At 65.0% G+C, this 20,577-nt stretch overlaps 4 protein-coding genes across 5 annotated transcripts; 1 reads left to right on the top strand and 3 right to left on the bottom strand.

Moving 5' to 3' along the window:
- Positions 1-361: 361 nt before the first annotated feature.
- RNF224 (ring finger protein 224) lies at positions 362-826 on the bottom strand. Its single transcript, XM_047093816.1, has one exon. It carries the CDS (start codon positions 824-826, stop codon positions 362-364), a length of 465 nt encoding a protein of 154 aa, XP_046949772.1.
- Positions 827-3,349: 2,523 nt separating this feature from the next.
- On the bottom strand, positions 3,350-3,766 carry CYSRT1 (cysteine rich tail 1). Its single transcript, XM_047093793.1, has one exon. The coding sequence runs from the start codon at positions 3,764-3,766 to the stop codon at positions 3,350-3,352; it is 417 nt and encodes a 138-aa protein (XP_046949749.1).
- A 4,156-nt stretch (positions 3,767-7,922) lies between these two features.
- Positions 7,923-8,720, top strand: RNF208 (ring finger protein 208). Its single transcript, XM_047093777.1, has one exon. The coding sequence runs from the start codon at positions 7,923-7,925 to the stop codon at positions 8,718-8,720; it is 798 nt and encodes a 265-aa protein (XP_046949733.1).
- A 3,046-nt stretch (positions 8,721-11,766) lies between these two features.
- NDOR1 (NADPH dependent diflavin oxidoreductase 1) lies at positions 11,767-20,540 on the bottom strand. 2 transcript variants are annotated; one of them, XM_047093841.1, is made up of 14 exons: positions 20,332-20,540; positions 19,912-19,989; positions 15,922-16,019; positions 14,910-15,008; positions 14,724-14,825; positions 14,404-14,613; positions 14,111-14,232; positions 13,779-13,999; positions 13,562-13,669; positions 13,264-13,378; positions 12,982-13,128; positions 12,765-12,883; positions 12,557-12,651; positions 11,767-12,469 (listed from the first exon to the last, which is right to left on the bottom strand). In XM_047093841.1, the coding sequence occupies exons 1-14, from the start codon at positions 20,464-20,466 to the stop codon at positions 12,325-12,327; spliced, it is 1,794 nt and encodes a 597-aa protein (XP_046949797.1). In that variant the 5' UTR covers positions 20,467-20,540; the 3' UTR covers positions 11,767-12,324. The 2 variants fall into 2 exon arrangements, with proteins under 2 accessions (XP_046949797.1, XP_046949798.1); XM_047093842.1 differs by having other exon boundaries at positions 19,912-19,940; positions 20,332-20,423.
- Between the last annotated feature and the right edge of the window lie 37 nt (positions 20,541-20,577).

Below are 20,577 nucleotides of genomic sequence, written 5' to 3' on the forward strand. Positions count from 1 at the left end.
GGCTCTCTGCTCTGGTTCCCACCTGTGGGACTTTTTTAGCCAGAGACCCGTGGAGGCGTCCTCTGAGCTGAGTCCAGGCCTGGGTTGGGCCTGCAGGAGACTCTGAGCGCAGCAGCCCTCACCACGCACGCAGTCAGGCTGGCCTGAAGCCCTGGAATCCTGGCCAAGACGGGAAAGAGGTAACCGGCTTCTCAAAGAGCCTCACGGTACCATGGGCACAGCCCCCACACTTAGGCTGCGGTCTGGGGGTGTCCGTGCGGGGCCCCAGGCCGTTCCGGGCTGGTTGCGCGGCAGTCGGAGGTTCCGCGACAAGCATGCCGTGGACAGCAGGTCCTCGGCGGGCGGTGGCAGCCGCTGGGACTCAGACCTGGGGACTGTCCAGGGTGTCCCAGCAGAGGCCGCAGCTGCAGCAGCGTCTGGGCTGGGGGAAGTGGGGCTGGGTGCCCAAGGTGGGGCGGAGCCTGGCTGGCTGCTGAGTGACAGCGGTGCTGCCTTTGGGGGGCGCGGGACGCTGGGGCTCCACGCGAGGCGGCTCCCGCTCAGCCCTGACAGCCAGGAAGGCGGCCAGGTCGAGGTCCAGCATGGCCACCCCTCCACGGGGCGTGGGTGTGCTCTGGCGGCACTGCGGGCAGGGGACCCAGCGCTGCTCGTGGGCCACCGTGTCCAGCCGCCGCACGCACGCCTGGCAGAAGGTGTGGCCGCAGTAGAGGCGGCGCGGCAGGTGCCCGGCCAGGTCATAGGCTGAGTAGCAGATGATGCAGTCACCGCGCCGGGACCCAGTGGCAGTCCCCTCCTCGGCGCCCCGGGAGCTCTCTGGCCGCAGCATCCTGGGGGAGGCGAGCAGGGGCGCTGCAGCCCACCCGGCCTGCCTCCGCCGTCGTCTGGCACCGTTTGGGCCCCGACCCCGGGGGTGGGGGGTTGGCCTGGGCCTCTGCAGACCCGAGAGGGCGGGTGGTGGCCGGTGGGGGCCCCAGACGCCGGGGCCGGGGCCCGGGCCCAGGCCGGGCTCCTGCGGCTGCCGACCGGGCGGCATCCTGTCCCCCCGTTTGGGCCCTCCTGCCCAGCTCCACGCCGCCCCGCACCCCGGCCTGCCTGAGCCCCGGGCCTCTCTTACCTGCATCCGCTCTCACGGGCGGCTCTGTCCAGAGGATGTCCGGGGCTTGGGGGGGGACCCAGGCCGCCCTGCGGCTCCCTCGCTGGGGCTCGCATTACTGGCCGAGGCAGGCGAGGCAGCAGGGAGGCAGGCGGCGGGCTCTCCTTTCAGCCACAAGGCGCTGGCAACCGGATCCACCAGGCGCCACCGACTCAGCAGGAGATAAGGCGCCCCCCCAGTCTGCCCTCACCCCCCCCACACCCCTCCATGCCTGGACCCAGCTCCACTGGCCCCCACCCAGGCCCGGCTTCACCGCTCACCACGGTCCTCGTCCCCACCCCGGCCGCCCAGACCCTCCCCCACCCTCCTCTTAATGCTCCCCCCACCTCACTCCAGGAAAGCTCTCTGGCCCCGACCTGCGTGTCTCCACCCTTCGGCTCGCAGCTCGAACACCGCCTCTTCCAGGTAACCTGCTACAACCCTCACGGGCTCCGAGCCCCGAGGGGTCCTGCTCCCCCAAAGCTCAATCGTAGTGTGTGTGTCCAAGTTGATTTGTCCCAGCACCTTCCTCCCACCTGGTCTGTCCCCTCCGTCCCCATCATACGGCAGTGGCCAGCCCCACAAGGTCCCAAGGGGGTGCTCAAGCACAGGTGTGGAGACCCCCCCCCCACACACACACAGGGACCACCCAGAACCTCCCTGAGGTGCAGGGCACTGCGGCTAGCCCTGGTCGACCCCATTAGAGGCTACACCCCGCCCCCCCGGCATCTGCCTGGCCATAGCCCCCAGGCCAGCCCAGTGACCATGACTGTGGGCACAGCAGAACGGGGTGTGTCAAGAATGGTCCGGATGGGGCCAGGACCCTCGGCACCCTCACTACTCAGCTGGGAGGAAGTCAGAGCCAGAGGGGCTCCTCCTTACTCCTACCACCCTGGCAGTCCACAGCCTCTCTGTCTGGTTGGACAGGTTTCTGGGGCTGGCCTGGGTGGGGTCATCCTCTGGTAGAGGCAGGCCACGGGGCAGGGGCCAGGAAACTGGCACGCCGGAGCCCCTGTACAGTCAGGCCAATGGCATATCCACCCACACCCAGAGACGGGTCTTGCCCTGTGGCCGGTCACCCTGGGTCGGGGAAGGGCTGGCACCGGGACCCGACCATCCAGCAAGGCCAGCTCGGCTTCCTCCTCTGGCTGGCCCTGCCTGGCCCTGGAGAGCACAGAGTGCCCAGCGCCGGCCCCACCACTCGCCCCTTGCCCTGGCATCCCAGCCTCCCCTCGGCAGTGAGGTGAGGACAGTGCTAAGCAGCTCAGCTCTCCGCTCGTCCCCCCACCCCCACCCCGGCAGGCACATCACCCTGCTCAGACAGGGGAGACATGTTCTCCGAGGGGCCTCGCCGGCCAGTTCCTTTTCTGCTCACCTCGTCCGGGAGGCCCAGGCCCTGGAGGCTGGACACCAGATGAGCAGCATGGCTTGGGTGCCACACAACACACGTGCGGGAATGGGACATCTCACGGGGAACCAGAAAAACACCCCGGCCGAGGTAGGGCCGTGACTCACGGGTGGGCGGGGCTCGGTCCTGGCTGCCTGGGCCCCCGCTCCGAGAAACTTGCCGGTGCTGGCCCCACCCGCGCAGTCCCGCCAACGTGACCCTCCTCCCGGAGGCCTTTCTTAGGGCTCCACCCCCCTGGCTCCAAACACCACATCCTCCTATCGTCTGACCCACTGGCTGACCTCTCAGGCTCGGCCTCAGCCCTAAGGAACACGAGACAGCTTGAACCCGGGCCCGTCTGGGCCAGGGCAGGGGACACGCTCCCACCCCTCCTGTCCAGCCTCTGGGCGGACCGGAGACCTGCAGCACAGGTTAGGATGTCATCAGTGGCTTCCCCACCCCTGAATGTACCACAGAGGCTTGAGGCCGGTGGTTGTGTCCAGCCCGGGACCCACTTCAAGGGGGCGGCAGCAGAGAAGAGTCACCAGAACAGAGGTCACTCTGATTTATTGCCGGGGCTGCGGGCCCTGAGGGAGGTGGTCAAGGGTGTCCCCAGGGCTGCCATTACAGCCAGTGCCCAGGGCTCTGTTTCAAGGGGCCGGAGCTGGGCTGTTGGCCTCTGTGGCGGGTAGATACTCCTATCCAGGGTGGAAAGCAGCCACCTCCCACGACAATGGTCCAGTGGCTGCCCCAAACATGTGGGCACCGCTGTGGCTGCCTGAGCCATGTTGGGGTCCTGCGGGAGGCCCCTCGGCCCGGCAGGGGCTGGGCTAGGAGATGACGCAGCAGCAGCTGTGGCAGCGGCAGAAGCGAGGGCAGTGGCAGCAGGAACAGCAGGGACAGCAGCAGCAGTGGTGGGCGATGTCATCCCCGCGCCCGATGGGTGGCAGGCCGGCGTAGGTCAGTCCTGCCGGGCGCTGCCCACCGCTGTAGGGGTTGCAGGGCTGCCGCCAGCTCTGCTGGCCCTGGACCCGGGTGGTCCCCTTGGCCCCCCGGCTCCCTGGAGCCTCCTCGGAGGGCTGCAGGAGCCCGGTGGGCTCCGAGGCGCAGGATCCCACAGGCAGAGGCTGGGACCCCAAGGGAGGAGGGGCCGTCTCCAGCCGCTGCCCCAGATCAGGCCGCAGGTGAGCCCGAGGGATGCTGACATGAGCATACGGGTTCTTGACGACCATCTCATGTGGGTCCATGGCCCAGCCTGGCGGGGGCAGGCAGAAGAGACAGAATCAGCTCAGCCGAGGCGCAGAGCTGCAGCCCAAGAGGGTGCCCAACCCGCAAAGGGCCTGGCTGTGGAGACACCAGGGTGTACAAGGCTTATGTGTCGTGTGGGTGCGCACGGGAGTGAGCTGGGTGTGAGGGCCGAGGCCTCCCAGCTGCCCTCCTTGCGTGGCAGTGGGGGATGGGGTGGGGAGGCTGGGAGATGCAGCTGTGCCGTCCCCGTGGCCGAGCCCCAGTGCAGGGAAGCCCCTCAGCCCAGGACCCACCTGCAGTGCTGACGGCAGCGGTGTCCCCTCTCGTCCTGTGGGCCGGGTCCCAGTGCCTGTGAGGCAAGCAACTGGCAGCTGCCTTTTCCCTCCTGGGGAGGGGCGGGGCCGTGGGGCGGAGCTCAAAGATGGGGTTCCCGAGATCCCAGGAGGCCCCAGCTCTCCCAGCACAGCAGCCGCCCACCCTTCCTTCTCAGGTGGGTGGTGGCCCAGCCTGGGCTCCGAGGGGGCACGGCCAGCCTGGGTGACTCAGCCTCCATGCATCTGAGGCACGTCGTCATCCCTCCCAGGACCTGCAGCTCGCCAGGAAGGAGGGCAGGAGGTGAGCCTGAAGTCAGCCTCAGCTCCCAGGCCTGCGGTGGGCCGGGGAAGCCCAGCCATCACTCGCCTACCTCAGGGCCCCTGTTTTGAGGCAGAGGGCAGAGGTCCTCACTTCAACCAACAGCCTCTGCCTGGCAGACAGAGGCTAAGATGTCTGAGAGCACAAACTGCTCTGAGGTTTATAGGTTTCTAACTGATAAAAAATGTTTTATTTACACACCTTTGCTAAAACTGACCTTACAATTGGCGACGACAGGGGCTTCATTCGCAAGTGTTGTTTGTAGCTCATTTCTGAAAAGGCAGCTTCTCGGCGCGCTCAGGGACCACCACCAGCTCCCCACCCCACCAGCGTCTCCCGCTTTCATCTGTAAGTTGGCAGGTAGCACCTGCCACACAGGGTCGCCGTGTGTCTGTGCGTGTGTGTGTGTGTGTGTGTGTGTGTGTGTCTGTGTGTGACGGGATGACAATGGATGTGAGTAGTTGGGTCTGGGCCTGGCACTGGTGATCTTCACCCCTCGGAGCGATTAGGGCAGTAGGGTGGGTCAAGGACCTGCGCCCCCAGTCTTTGGTGCCCAACGGAGCCCCCAGGAAGGGCGGGATCAAATCAGAGGTGGCCCAGAAGCCAGCGTGACCGGGGTGGCCTGCATGAGGCCAGTCAGACCGGTCCGGACACGAATTCCACCTTTGCGGCACCGGGTGTGGAGGGAAGCGGGCCCCGAGCCCCTCGGTCTTCGCAGGTGTACGACAGACGCTCATTGCGCAGGCTCTAGAAGCCCCACCCACTGCCCCTACAGACTCCGCCCCTTGCTGCGAGGCGGAGGCTGGCGCATGCGTGAAACAGGCCTAGGATGGCCGGTGGGAACTTTATTCCCCAGAAGCCTCCGCGTTCCAAGGTTTCTCTAAAGACCCGGTTCGGGGTCTGCTTGCTCCGGACGGTCCAGGACACGGCCTAGGCCGCTCAGCTCTGACCGCCGGAGCTCCGGAGGCGCGGATTTGGGCGGGCTCGGGAGGTGGGCCTGAGGGGGCGGGACCTCACCCCAGGGGCGGGGCCTCGGGGCAAGGGGTGGGGCTTGGTGGCTGGTGCCTCCTTGGGTGCTCGCCCAGCGGGCGGGTGGGAAGCTGAGCAGCCCCGGAGGGAGGCCGAGGCTGGGCGCCTAGCCCTCCCCTGACCGGGGCTCTCTCAGTTGTCCATCTTAACCAGAGCCCATAAGGCTCTCGCTGCCCGTCCCGTCAGGCACCTGCTCACTTGCACACCTCCCACACCCGCTCTCCATAAATGGCTTTGGAAACTGAGACCCAGACACTAGCCTGAGGTCACACAGAGCAGCAAAGTCGGGCCCCATGGGACAGCTACGCTGCTCCAGTCTGTTTTGCCCGCGTGGGCTTCGTCACCAGGAACAGCGACCTCTCTGAAGGAGCGGGGCAAGGCCCATAGCCAGGTGCAGTTCGGCCAGGACAGAGCGGAGGGGCTGTGGCCAGAAGAGGCTGAGACTGTCCAGGGTCAGGCACAGGGCCCAGTGCTGGTCACTGGAGTGCTAGCCTGCCACGTGGTAGCTGGGTTAGGTCAGGGGGTGGCACTGTGGAGGTCCCCGGCAGCTGTGGTCCCCCGCCCAGTAGTTGCCAGCACGTCCTCTGTCCTTTCTCTCACCTGAGGGTTCCCCACAGGCAGAGAGAGGGTAGACACCAGGGAATCAGGGGAGCCCGGCTTGAGGAAACAGAAAGGAATGGGGCCTCCATGCTGGGTGGGGTCAGGTTAGCACACAAATACGTGACAGCAGGGCACGTGCTGACCTGATGGGATGGCGGAAAGGGCCACCCCACCCTGGGCGGGTGCGTGTCCTCGTGGGTTGCCCCACTGGCCTGTCCAGCTGTCTGTCGGACCTTCCGCATACCCCTCACCCTGTCCAGCTGTCCATGAGTCCTGTCCTCGGACCCTTCTCCCAACGACTGTCCCCCTCTCCATCCACTCCTCTGCTAGCTTGCTTGCCCACACCTACTCAGCCTCATGGTCACATCATCCTCTTTGAGCCTGTCAGCGTTGAGCACAACCTGGTTACACTTGTGAGCCAGAGGCATGCCTACTGGGGGCACAGTGGAAGGACAGCAGTGACGCTGACTCTCCGGGGAGGGGGGGGGGGAAGAGGACACACGGCAGTCCTGGGGGGGGGGGGGCTATGGGAACCAGCTTTGCCGAGACCCCCCAGTCTGCTCCTCTTTTCTTGCCTCTGGCATTATGAGGTCTCGGCTTCGAAAAGCAGGATTTGCCTTCTAGAATTGGGGGTGGGGGTACTCGACTAGGACCCAGGGTCGGTCAAGCAGGACTGGGGTGGGAGTACTGGAAAGGGGTGTCGCGGGGGTCCCGATTCACACGCGGCCCGCAGGGAAGGGCAACCCCGGGAACGGGCACCAGGCCCGCGGCGATGGAGGGGCGGCTGAGAGACTGGCCCCGCCCCGCGGACCCCGCGCGGGTCCCCAGACGGGGGGTGGCGCTGCGGGCGCGGGCGGGAGCCGCGCGCACTGCGGTCCCCGCGCCTCCGCCGCAGAGCGCGCCACGCTCCGCACGCACCTGCCGCCGCGCCGCGCTGCCCGGAGCCCCGCGCCCCGCGCCCCGCGCCCCTGGGAGCCGCCGTGCCGCGCCATCGCCCGAGGTCGCCGCCGGAGCCGCTGGAGCCGCCGGGCCGAGGCGCGGGCGTCGCATCCGGGCCTGCCTTTGAGACAACCTCTGCGGCGGCGGCGCGCGCGGCCCGGGGACGCCAGGCTGGGGCAGGTGAGCTCGGGCGGGGCGGGGCGGGGCGGGACGGCCGCGGGGTCGCGACTCGCCTCCCCTTCCCACCCGGGCAGGGGTTGGGCCTTGGGGGCGGGGGCTGGGGAGGGGGCTGGGTCCCAAGTCCAGCGAGGGTGAGGGTCAGAGGTCGGGAGCCCTGTCTTTTGTGCGGGGTGAGGGTGGGCCCTGGGCGCTGCCCTCACGCTGTCTCTCACCTGCAGCTCGGGCCTGGTCCAGGCCTCTCTTCTGCTCCCGCCGCCGCCGCCGCCGCCGCCGCCGCCGCCGCCGAGCCCGCGGCCTGGGGCCTCCCGCAGCCTGGGCTCAGGCTAGCTGCCTTCCCTGGGAGCCTTGTCCTGGAGCCATGGGGCCCACCTAGCCCCTGCCTGCCCGGATGTCCCTGCTCAGGGACTGCTGACCTCGGCTGCAGGGGGAGCCCCCCCCACGCCCCCTCTCCAGCCTCAGCAGCCAGAGACCCTGGGTGAGCCCCTGGGCCAGACCTGCAGCCCAGGGCAGCCTCCTGTACTCCCCTGCCCCCGCCTCCCTCCTCCCCCCCCACCTCTTCCTCCTCCTCCTCCTAGGACTGGACCGGAGAAGCCACTGTGGCCACTGGGGGGGGCCCTGCCCCCCCAGCTCTCGCCGGCCGCCCCCAGGAGTCCTCGGGGCGGCCGGGGTCCCCACCAGGCCTGGCAGGACCAGGACGCTGCTCCCTCTCCTCCTCCCCGGCCTCACCCAACGCCCCCACCCACCCGAACACCCAATGTGATTGGAGACAGCCGGATGCCGGCTGACCCCGGGCCCGAGGTGGGCAGTGGCTGGCCAGGCCTCCTCATGTCCTGCCTGAAGGGCCCCCATGTCATCCTCAAGATGGAGGCCATGAAGATTGTTCACCCTGAGAAGTTCCCCGAGCTGCAGGCGGCTGCCGCGTGCTTCCCACCTGCACCGAGGCCCACCCCTGCTCTCGCACCCAAACGCGCCTGGCCCTCAGACACAGAGATCATCGTCAACCAGGCGTGTGGGGGGGACATGCCCACCTTGGATGGGGCGCCCCGCACCCCTCCGTTGCCACGACGGCCCCGAAAGGGCAGTGTGGAGCTGGGCTTCCCCCGCGTGGCGCCAGCGGACGAGGTCATTGTGAATCAGTATGTGGTGCGGCCCGGCCCTGCCGCCTCGGGGCCCCCCGCCACGGCGGCACCGGCTTCAGGTGAGCCCCTGGAGTGCCCCACCTGCGGGCACACGTACAACGTCACCCAGCGGCGGCCCCGCGTGCTGTCCTGCCTGCACTCCGTGTGTGAGCAGTGCCTGCAGATTCTCTATGAGTCCTGCCCCAAGTACAAGTTCATCTCCTGTCCCACCTGCCGCCGGGAGACTGTGCTCTTCACGGACTACGGCCTGGCCGCACTAGCCGTCAACACGTCCATTTTGAGCCGCCTGCCACCCGAGGCTCTGACCGCCCCATCCGGGGGCCAGTGGGGGGGCGAGCCGGAGGGCAGCTGCTACCAGACCTTCCGGCAGTACTGCGGGGCCGCGTGCACCTGCCACGTGCGGAACCCGCTGTCCGCCTGCTCCATCATGTAGCACCCGCCCGCTCGACGCTGCCCGCCAGTCCTTGCTCGCCGCTTCTTCAGGGATCCGGCCCTGCCCTGTCGCCTGTTGACCCCTCACCCACCGCCGCTTCCGGCCCCTCCCCGTGTGGCACTGCCGCTGCAACCAACTCTGCCATTAAAACTCTTTGCCAAAGTTTGCACCTTGTTCCCTGGACTGAAGCCTGCTCTTGCGGCCTGTGCCCAGGGCTGTGGCCCAGACAGGGTCCAGCCTGGAGCCACCAGAGGGAGGCCCAGTGCCTCTTGGGGCCAGCCTGCTCTGCTTTGCCAGGGAGGGACCAGGCTGGGCCAGGCATGCCGCTCAGGAGCGCTGGGCCTGGATGTGCATGTGCGTGTGTGCACGTGAACGCCCCGCACGTCTGTGCACAGCCAGCCTTCTGTGTGTGCTGGTGTGGGCAGAGGTGCAGAATGGGCAAAGGGCAGACACGTCCTCTGCACCGGCCCCTGGATGTGGGGGCAGCTGTACGGGGGACACCCCAGTCCACCGGGCTCCTGGTGCCCACCAGACCCTCTGAACTTGAACGGGAAGGGCCTTTGGGCCAATCTGAGCCAGGACTGAGACCAAGACTGGCTGAGATCCTGGTGGGGTAGGAGGACTCGGGGGCCTTCTATCTCATACTCCACTACCTGGATTTGGGGAAGAGCCTTTGCAGTGGAGGGGGGGAGGAGGGAAGGGTTGGGGAGAGTCCCCGGATGCCGAAGAAGGGGTAGAGACAGCAAGAACACAGTAACGGTGGTTTCAGGAGAGCTGCTGTCTATTGAGAGCCATTCCTGGCGCTGGGCACAAGCCCGCGAGGCCGTTCTGTGTTTGTCCTTTAGATAAAGGGCTCAATGACGTGAGGTTGCAGGGCACTGGGCCTCAGCTCAGTGCTCCCCAGCTCCGAGGCCTGGCGGGGCCCTTGTTCCTTGCAGTTCGGGCACCTGGCCGCTCGGGCCGCCCCCTTGGGTCCTGACCCAGCCAGTGAGGGAGCTATTTGTGGCCCGAGCTTGCGCGGCAAGGGCCCCTCCCCTCTGGTGCCCTGTCCTTCAGGGAATACACACTGGCCCTCATCTGGAACGTGACCAGGTGGGGGGACCTGCACCCAGGGCCCCACTCTCTTCAAGGAGTCACCTCACTACCAGACGTCTCTGTTCACTTTCGTGTCCGCTGTGTCCCTCTTGCAGACAGGCCGGGCGGGGCAGGGAGACGGGGTGAAGACGGCTGTGTCAGTTTGGGACCCTTCCATCGAGGGGGTGCTTGGGGGGCCCTGGTTGCAGACCTCCTCCAGCACCGCCCTTGGGCGTCAGTAGCGTCTGGGCAGCAGGGTAGTTTGAAGTCTCTGGCTCGGTCGGAGGCTGAACACAGGTTCCTGGGTAGCCCCGGCCCCAGACCTGGTTCTTGATTGAAGGCCAGTGCCCCACTCAGTCTTGGGTTTTTCAGCTTGGCCATCAGGCCTCAGGGCAAGCCCGGGCCTCCTGGCCCCTCGGCGGCCCTGGTGGCACGGGCGCAGGTGTGCCGGGCCCTGCTTAGTGGCCAGCGCGGTCCAGCAGCATAAAGAGGAGCCCCAGCAGCATGAGCGGCGTGAAAATGAGCAGCAGCCCCAGCAGCTCAAGGGCCAGCAGGCCCAGCAGCACTAGGCGGCGGGAGCAGGGCCCCCGTTCCCGCAGGGCCCAGAGCCGGGCACCCAGGCAGGGCGGGCAGGGTAGGAAAGGCAGGCAGCCCCGGCCGCCCACGGGTCCTGCCAGGAAGCGGAGCTGGTACCGGTGCTCCAGGGACGCCCAGGGCCCAGGGCCGCGGCGGGCAGGTGCGGGGGGCGTGGGGGGCCGTGGGCCCTGGGGCCCGTCCGCCTGCAGCAGCTCCTTCTGCAGCTGGCAGATCTCCCACTCAAGCATGGGCGTCCTCTGGCGACAGAGCGGGCAGCAGACCCGGCCCAGGTCGGCGCTGGGGGCCGCGACCAGCAGCTGGTGCAGGCAGTCCGCACACAGGCCGTGGCCACAGTTCAGCAGCGCCAGGCGGTGCTCACTGGGCCCGTAGGGCTCTGTGCAGATGGGGCATTCCTCCTGCCCCGGTTCCCCCGCTGGCTCCCCCTCCTCACCCTCCCTTGCTCTCCCAGCCCAGGGGCAGGCTGTGGCTGTGGCCCCCAGGAGGGGTTCACTGTCTCCAGCCCCTGCACCCTGGGTATTCCCAAGAACCCTGCCGTCCACCTCTTCATCTGCCAGCCCTGGGTGCGGGGGGGCCAGGCGTTCAGGGCCTGTGGAAGGTGGACGGGGGAGCCCAGCGCTGAGGTCACGGGGGCCATGAGTGGGGGCCCCAGGGCAGGGGTCAGGATGGGTGGGTGGGGTCCCCAGGGTGGTGACGAGGGTGGTTGGGGCCGTGAAGGTCAGTGCGGCCCTCTGGGTGAGGGCAGGGCCTGGCACAGGCCCGGAAACTGCCGCAGCCTCGCCCCACCCCGGAAAGTCAACTTCACCTGGGCCCCAGCGCTTGTGCTGGCTCCGGGCAGCTCCTGGGCCCACGAATGCCGTCTTCACGGGATCTGCCCCAGCCCGGACGTGGCCGCCTCGGCCCACCCGTGTCGGCCACTGGCGGACAGACAGGCGGACTCCAGGCAGCAGCCTTGTGGGTAGGCGGGAGGGCTCGACTCCTCCTACAGGAATTCCCCTCGGAGCACCGAAGGCCCTTCCCAGGGGCGGGGACAATGGCTGCTCCACCCCCCGCCCCGTTCCCACCCGAGGGACTGCTACTCCTGGGACCGCTACTCCTGGGACTGGCAAGGAATGGTCAATCCCCACTTGGCCAGGGCCTCCCCTCACCCTTCCTTCCAGGGCCCGCTTAGGCTGCCCCCTGCTTGTCGGAGTCTGGGCAGAGCCCATACAGCGTGGGCAAGTAGGACACATCGCAGAGACTCAGACCCTGAGAAATTACTGCAGCAAAGACGGCTGAGCTGTGGTGCATTTGCGCTCACCACGACTGCTGTCCCCGTCCAGACACCGTGGGCCCACACACGCCCTGAGGCACCCAGACAGGCACGAGGAAGAGCAGGTCAGAAACAGCCAACAAGAGCCCACAGTTTATTACGGAGGTGTTCCAGGAACAGGGTGAGGAAAGAGTGTGCTAGCTGGGGGTCTCCCCTGGTCCTGCCTTCCAGCCCTAGCCCTGGCCCTGCGAGGCCCTGCGACAGCACCGTGTACTTTGTGGGTGGGCACAGAGATGTGGCAGAGGGGGACTGGGAAACTGCTGTCCCCTGGGACAACCTCAGAAGGCTCTCCGGGCTCGCATGCTGTCCGGAAGCTGGTGTCTGGGGAGCCCCCGATGCCCATCAGGCTGCCCGTTCCTTCCTGGGGCCCCGTCCTTATGCAGGGTGGGGCAGCCCAGGGACCATCCTGACCAGGACCCAAGCTGGGGCCAGCGGGGAAAGGCTGGCAGTAGCCTGCAACCCTGGATGGGGGCAGGGGTGGGGTGGTGAGTGAGCAGCGATGTCAGGGCTGGGTATAGGACCCCAGGTTGACTGAAGTGAGGCTGTGCAGGGGACAGGGTGGAAGGTGACAGTAGCCCCCCAGAGGGCAGCGTTTAGAGTGGCCAAGGCTGGCAGGATGGCTTCTTAGGCCCACGTCTCACTCTGGAAACGCATCATCTGCTGGAGCCTGGCAAGGTAGTTGGCTGCATCAGGGCCGGAGAGCCCACCCTCCTCCTGGAAGACGGACGTCAGGGCTTCTGACACATCTGCCGGCATGCCCTTGGCATTGCTGGAGGGACGGGCCAGGAGGGCTCAGTAGGGCTGGGACTTCCGGAGGGCCGGCTCCCACCGCTACCCCCCGGGGGCCCAGGCTCACCCCGCCAGGTAGAAGTAGGCGCCTCGGCGGTCCAGCAGCTCCCACACCAACGGCCCGAGCTCCCGGAGCCTGTGCTGCACGTACACTTTCCGCTCCTACGGGGAGGGGGAGGGGAGGGGGAGCGGAGGGGGCGGGGGCGGGGCATGGGGCTGGTGCATCCTTGGCCTGGCCCCCTCCCTGCCGGCACCGCCCTGCCCAGCACGCCCACCTGTTCCCGGGAGAAGGCTGTGAAGAGGGTCAGGCAGCCCTTCCTCTCCAGCTCCAACCACTCAGATTCCCAATAGAAGTCTTGGTCGCGCCAGCGGCAGCCGAAGAACAGGAAGTTTCCTGGGGGATCACAGGTGGCCTCAAGCCTGGACCCAGGCCTGTGAGGCTCGGCCCAGGCAGCCCCAGCTGCCACCCTGCCAGAGGCCCTGCGTGCTCACCGGTCTGACCCCGGGCCACTCGCTCCTGGACAGCTGCTCGGAAAGGGGCCACACCGGTGCCGGGACCCACCATGATCACAGGTGTGTCCGGTGTCTCCGGGAAGGTCAGGCTCCCGGGCCGCACCCACAGAGGCACCTGGACAGGTCCTACGGCAGGAGGGAGGAGGCGTGAGGAGGCTCCGAGGACCAGGGCCCCGGTCCAGGCCCGGCTGTGGTGCACAGAGGAGAACGGGGGCCCTGGCCCAGTGCTCTACCCGCCCCCCTCCAGAAAGCAGGGGTCACCTCGCCCAGGATCCAGAGACGCCAGCCAGGAGGAGCAGAGGCCCCGGCGGGGCTCCTTGAGGCGCGTCTGGTAACGCACCACAGCGACGAGAATCTGCAGCCTCGAGGGGTGAGCCTGGGGATGGGATGGCGGGTGCTGTGCTCCACGGGGCCGCCTGCCTGCCAACCGGCCTCAGACTCCGCCCCACTTCACCCGGGCGGTCCCGGACGTGGGGCAGATGTTGAGGGTCGGCCCCCCGCCCCTCGCGATCCCGGCATCCCTGAAGCCGGTCCTGGGCTCTGCCCGACAGGCCCTCACCAGCAGAGAGGAGGCAATGGAGAAGGCCCGCGGGCGGATCGGGGGGATGAGGTCCAGCAGGTAGTCTGCGGGAACAGCTCCAGCCGTGTGTGGGAAGTCACACAACACCTGGGCAGAGACAGCCCCGGCTAGGCTCCGGCCAGCACCGCCACACGTGGCTGTGGCTCAGAGCCCTGGGCCTGCCCGTCTGCCCGCGCCTGCCCGCGCCTGCCCGCACCTCCAGGACGGTCCTGCGAGGCCGGTTGCAGTACGAATACAGCTCCTCCTGACCTTGGGGGGCACTGAATTGCAGCAGCTTCTCCCGCTCCAGCTCGTGGGGAGAGAGACAGGCCAGGAGCTCGAAGAAGGAACGGCGGGGCACGCTGGCGACGTCCAGGTAGTGGGACACGAGGTGCCTCACGGAGCAGGGCTGGGGCAGCCGTGTGGGGCAGGGGACACCTGCAGCAGGAAGCGGGGAGCCTGTGAGGGGTCGGGACACGGCTGGGCAGGCTGCAGACCCCGGGTGGGCGGAGAGAAAGGGTGGCCGCAGCCGGGGTCCCCGGGGCTCACCTGGCTCCCGGGGCAGCAGCGTGAAGTACTGGTCGGGGTCCAGGCCCAGCACCCGGCAGAACTGCTGGACGTGGCTGGCCTGGTTCTGGGGCCGGATCAGCACCACGTCGCCAGCTGCAAAGCTGCATGGGAAAGCCAACGGGAAAAGTGAGGGAGGGTGCGGGCAGGGCACTGGGGGCTCAGGGGAGGGCTGGGGGCGGCGGTCCTCGGATGGATGTGTTTCCCTGCAGCCCGGCCGGCACCCCCCCCCCCACCCCTCGGCCACCACCCACCTGGTGTCTCAGGCCCCTCACCTGAGCCCAGAGCCCGTGATGTCAAACTCGATCAGCCGTACGTCCTGGAAGTGAGAGGGGCTGGTGACCCTCTGGTTGGTGACCATGGGTGCCAGGAAGGGCTGCTGCTCTGAAGGGGGACCCGGGGGATCTGCACCGGCCACATGCTGCTCCTCAGAGCACATCTTGGGGGCCTCCGGAAGGAAGCGGAGGGTGAACTTGGAGGGCAAACTGTAGGGAGGACACACACCCGTCGGGCCGTCAGCAGGGCCTCACAAGTGGCCCCGCGGCCAGGCCGCTCTAACTGCACCTGCGGGAGCCCCACCGAGGCCCACACTCACGGGACTCCGGGGGGGATCACGCCAAGGTCAGGGGGCACCGGGTAGAGCCCCAGCACCTTCTCCCACAGATCGTGCAGCCAGGGGTCAATAGCAGCGTCGGGCCTGGAAAGAGAGCGTGTGCGCGCTGTTCTGAGGGGCCCCTGCCCCTGGCCGGGCCTGCAGGGGAGCTGCCCCCACCCCACTCACCCCAGCTCATGCTGGTCATCTCCCAGGCACGCGGGCAGGAGGGCGCTGCCCCCAAGCTGCAGCAGCCGTCGGTGCAGCTTCTTGGCCACGAAATTGAACCTACAGAGAGAGAGCCAGGCTTGCTTGGGCAGGCCCTGGGCGGAGGGCAGAGGGCAAGCAGCCCCGAAGAAGCAGAAGACCCCGGGCCTCGAATGACACCCCTCCCAGAGAGCGCTGTTGGCAAGATGCCTGTGTTTGTGCTGCCGTGACCCAACGTCTATGTTGTGCACAGAACAAAACCCTGGGCACAGGAGTGTCGCGCTGCCCTGTTCACCTCAGCGAGCACAGTCCTGCCCTTGTTGTGTCTGGCTTTGGAAGCGCTGGTACGACCAACGACCCCCCACCCCCACCCCGCCCACCCTGTGCTGGACTGTTTCAGTGACCTAATGACGTGCGGACCCTCACACACAAACTCCCCGGTGCTTCTTTAAGAAAGCACGCAAAGCAACGTCATTCTTGGCTTAGGATACAGATAGGTCCTGAAAATTGGCAAGAACAAGGCCGAGGCGGTCATGCCACCACACCCAGGGAAGCAGTGGCCTTGGAGGTGGCTCCTGGGGCTGGGGGGTCTTCCGGGCCCCTTGCCTCATCCCACTGTGCTGTCTTCGTGAGCCCAAATATCTCATGGAAAAGTGGGAAGAGCCAGGTAGGCCTTTGCTGCCCTAAGTCACGTGTCAGCCTATGGTGCTGCCTGAGGCCCCTGATGTCCGGTTCCAGACGCCACTTCCTGTCCTACGAGACACCTTGGGCCCACCCCGGAGTTTTGGTGCCCACTTTCCTGTCCCGCCAGCCTCCTGTCTGTGCTCTGCTCACCCTTCAAGCCCAGATGCTCCCCGATGGTCCCCACAGCCTGGCCATGGCCCAAAGTCTAGAAGGAGCCCTGGGGGCTGAGTCACCTGTCCCTCCACCAGGACTTTGTGCTCAACCCCAAGGGCAGTCCCTGCAGGCCAGCAGCCTTCCTGCCCCTACTCACTTGGCGTAAGAGGAATCCCCGAGGCCCAGAACAGCAAAGTCCATCTGACAGAGGGAAGTCGGTGGCAGATTCTTCCGGAATATGAACCTCCAGAAGTTCTACAGCCAGAAGAAGCCAAGTTAGAGGCCCTGCTTTGGGCCACCAGGGCCCTAGGGTGGAGTAGGGAGGAGCCACAACCTAGACCCTCCCTGTTCCTTCAGATCTTTGTTACTGAAACCAGACCATTTTTTATTCTATCACAATGGCAAAAGATTCGGAAAAAGGCAGAAACTCGTAAACCATAGAGCTGCCCCAGAGCCACCACCAGAGTGTGGAGCCCCACCCCTTCCTGGGCAGGGGGCCCTGTGAGGGCTACTGGCACCTGCCCCACTGCCTCCCCAGGGCAGGAGTGGCACCTGCTCCTGCTCAGGCTGCCCCTGGGACCACTTCCTCCCTTCACACTGAGGCCCATGTCCCAAAGACCCCTCTGTTCTCAGCTCTGAACCTCGGGGGACCACAGGACCCCTCCGTGGTCCTAGTCTCATCCCATCAACCAAGTTTCTCTTTTGGCGCCTTCTTCTAGCCCTGGGCCCCCACCAGGCTGCTTTGTGCTCACTGCCACCCTCACGGCCAAGGACCCAGACCTGTGTCCTTCCCCAGGACACCCTCACCTCCATGCATCTGGCCAACCCAGGGGCCTTACAGCCAGACCCCCAAGGTCACAGCCCAGGTGCCTCTTCTCCCCTCCGGGGACCCTCATTGGAGCCTGTCTGGCCCACACTCTGCCCCAACCCCCCCACAGGCCTCCAGAAGCACTTCTCAAATACAGCTCCCCATCACCTTCAGCCCGTGGTGACCTGAGCCCTGGACACCAACTTTCACATGTGGTCCAGGCTTTAGCTGCATTCCACGTCCCTTGTACTTCATAACTGGCATGGAGGGGCCCTGTTGGGGCACAGCTCTGTGCTCACTGGTCCTGGACCACCCTGGACCACACCCCAAGGGCTGAGCTGCGTCAGCCAGTACTGGGGACTACACTCTCTGCCTCTGGAGACCTCTCCTGCATGCTCCTCCTCAAAGGCCTGTTTCCCGAAGCTTGCCAAAAATATCCTTCCCAGTGAAGGTACACTTCTCACAACTCCGCACCTGCAAATGCTTGGGCCCTCCCTTCACAGTGACTGGCAGGTTGGCAGGGCACACTTCTGGTGGAAATGGTTTTTCCAAAGAGCCCGAGTCCTTGCTCCAAGCTGGTTCAGATGGGCCACCGCTGCTGAGAAACCAGCATCATGTGTCCCCCTCTGTCCCCCACCGGCTACCTGGGCACTCTCGATCCCCGAGAGCCGTAACCCACCATGATGCGCCTTGGCGGGAGCCATTCCACTCAAGATGGGCCCTTCCCAAGTACCCGGTGGACCCTTTTTCGGTCCTGGGATGTTTTCTTAGTTGCTCTCTTTGGTCAGTTTCTCCCCACTGTTTCTCATTCCGAGGTTACTAACACGACCTTAGAATTTTGCTATTTCCTTTCTTGGTTCCTCGTTCATTTTTGGTTACACTTTCCAGGAGAATTTCTCAACTCTGCTCTCTGATCTTTTCAAGTTTTCCTGCTATCGTCCTAAAGAGCATTCCCAGCGCTTCCAGCTTTTGCCCTGTTTTGTGTGTCCCTTCCTGTCCTGTGGGTGCCGAGTTCTGGACGGCCTGCTCCGCCTCTACTCCTCCAGGGTACCTGAGGGTATGGTGGTTCTTCGTGGTCTATTTGTACTTAAGACGCTGACAGAAAACTGTGAGTTTGGGCCTGTCACCCAACGTGCGTTTCGTGGCCGGGATCCTGCGGGACTTGCACTGTGGTTAGTTTCCCCACAGAGGGCTCCTCTGGTCCACTAGCCGGGGGCACGTGCCTGACCACAGTGTTCTGAGGACTGAGGCAAGGCAGCCAGTGTCTTCCTGTTTAGTACACAGCTGGTCACTAAGCCTGGTCTTCAGCAGGTGCCACGCCCCCTCCTCCGTGTTCCTGGGGCCTCAGTCTGCAGCCTCTCCAAGGAGCCTGCAGGTCGCACTGTGGCCGGGGAGGGCCCCTCCTGACCACCTCCGTGGAGGTGTCCATGCCTGCAGTCTTCGTTGTGCACCCTCATCCAGGGTGACCATCACCACCTTCATGCTGTTGGCTTCTGATGTCCAGTCTGCACCCCAGCCCAGCTGACCTCGTAGAGGTCTTTGTTGCCCCTCCCCTCCCCTCCCCTCCCATGTCCTGTGTCACGAGCATCCACAATTCACCTCCTGCCTTTGATCCCCTCACACTTGCCTTCTCTCCTGTCCCTCTTCTTGTCTCAGACCTCTCCTGACTGTGCTGGGGTCTTGGCCCCATGTCTCCCATCGTCCCCTGCTCTGACCCTGCTCTTCGGTCATGAGCCTCTTTCTCCCCCACCACCAGCCTTTAACAGGTCTCTCTCACCTTAACACCTTCTTTCCAACCCCTTAGCCCCACTCACAGCCAGAATCTTTCTCGTGATTGTTTAATGTACAGACGTCCTTAAGATTCTCTCCACTTACCTGCTGCTCCCCTGTGACCTCGCTTCTCTCCCAGTAAGTCGCTGATACCGCTTTCCCCAAAGTCACCAGCAGTCCCTTTGCTGATAAACCCTACCAGTTCTGCTCAGGTTTTATCTTACTTCACTTCTGTGCAGCGTTGAGTGCTGGAGACCTTTCTCTCAGAACAATCACCTTCCTGCCTTGACCTTGGATTTGGGGCACTCCCTCTTTTTGCTGTTGGAGCCACTTTCCTGCCCCTCACAGGCTTTTCTCCACCTCCCATGCCCTCCGTGTTCAGGGCCACCTGTCCCAGGGGAAAGGGAGGGGCTTTCTCATGCCTCGCCCAGGGTCCTTGCTAGAGCTCCACACCTACCTTGTATCTCCCCCTGGACGACTTCCAGCCCTTGGCCCTCCTGGTCTCCATCTCTGTGCGTGGAACGACCATCCACTCTGGTCCCTGAGCCCGAATCCCTGTCTCGACTTCATCTTTGTTCCCAGCTTTTAGGCCTGTGTGATTCCACGTCCTCTCAATTCTACCTTAACGTCTCTGGAAGGTGTCTTGTTTTTCTCTGCTGTCTGCCCCCCTCCTGCCTTCACTGTGCATCCTCTTGAGTTGTTCTTGCTCTCCTACAGCCTGCCCTCCCCGTCGACACGTAGCAGTTTCGGTAGAACACAAATGTGACTGTCACCCAGTGGATTGCACGGCCCTTCACCTCAAGCCCATCCACCTTGCTGGGGCGGTCCAGCTTCTTGGGATCAGGTCTGGCTTCCTGCCTCTCGTCTCCCCTCCCCCCCTTGATGCATTCCTTGGCTCTGTCATCCCCAACTGCTTTCTGCTCTTCCCTGAGCTGGTCTTTCTCCTCTGCACAGGCTGCTCCCAGTTTCCTGGTGCCTGGCTAGCCCCCACTTATCCTCAGGACTTAGCCTACACTCCTTTCTTCCAGGAAGCTCTCCCTGAGCCTCCAGGTTGGGCTAGATAGCATTTATTAATGTCCTCATGACGTCTGGCACTTTCTCTGGCAGCATGTATCTCCTCGTATTGTAACTGCCTGTTAAACTTGTTGCTTTTGCTATATTGTGAGCTCCCTGAGGAAAGAAATAGGTTCCTGGCTGGATTCCCAGCACTAGATCATGTTTGGGATAGAATGTGTGTTCAAAAGATGGTCAAAGAATTGAAGAATGTTCCCAGAGGAAGGTCCAACAATTTTGAAACACTCACAAGACCCACACCAGATTCATATATAGCCCTGGAGAAAACACTAAAGGTTAAAATGGAGAACAAGGCTATTTAGTGGCCTGTGAACAGTTTATTAGGGAGGACAGCCAGAGCCCCCAGTTCCCTCCCAAATCCACGGCTAACGTGCAACAGATATAGGAGGGCAACTGTTCATTGTGCTTCTTGGACTCCCCAGGCAATGAAAACAGTGAGGGTCCAGGGCAGTGATCTGAGCTTCTGAGCAAAGAAAGCCTTCAGGTCAGCCTTACCTTCATGTTGTCAGGGGGGTCTCCTTGGCCTGTAGTTGCACAAACAAATATCACCAGGGGCTCACTAATCAGATTCACCTCAACAAAAAGACACATGTGTTAAGACCTCGGGCTGTAGCAAGTAGGTATGCTCTCCGCAGCCTGGCCCCTCTCCTTCACTCGGGGGGTATGGCAAACGGAGTCACGAAGCACCCGTGAGCGGCCGGCCTGCCTTTGCCCTTTCAGGCTCCATCCTCCCACCTTGCCCGTTTCTCCATGTGCTAAGCCCTGCCACTGTCCCCAAGTTTTCCTGTCCCCCAAACCCGCCATAATGGAACGGTCCGCTCTCACACAACACACGGTGCCCTGCGGTCGAGGGCTCTGGGGGCTAGCGCCCCCGGCCTGCTCGGTCTCACCGCCCAAGCCCTAGGGCTCCCTCACCACCGAGTAGGAGTCCAGGGCCTGCACCCGGCAGTCAAGCCTCCGGCGCCGAGCCTCGCGACCCAGCCTCTCCGACACATCCTGGGCCGTGCCTGTCTGGCTGCCGAAGAGCACCAGAAGCCCCGGGCTCGGCATCCGGGCGCGCCGGGAAACCCCGGCACCCAAGCACCGGACCAGCTAAGAGATCCCGCAAGCCTAGGTGGCCCGGACCAGCTTGGACTTCCGACTTCCGGTGGTGGCCGGAAG

Source organism: Lynx rufus, unplaced genomic scaffold (genome assembly GCF_022079265.1).
Source record: "Lynx rufus isolate CCGP_SWC_20201006 ecotype Redwood Valley unplaced genomic scaffold, mLynRuf1.p SCAF_36, whole genome shotgun sequence".
NCBI classification, from domain to species: Eukaryota; Metazoa; Chordata; class Mammalia; order Carnivora; family Felidae; genus Lynx; species Lynx rufus.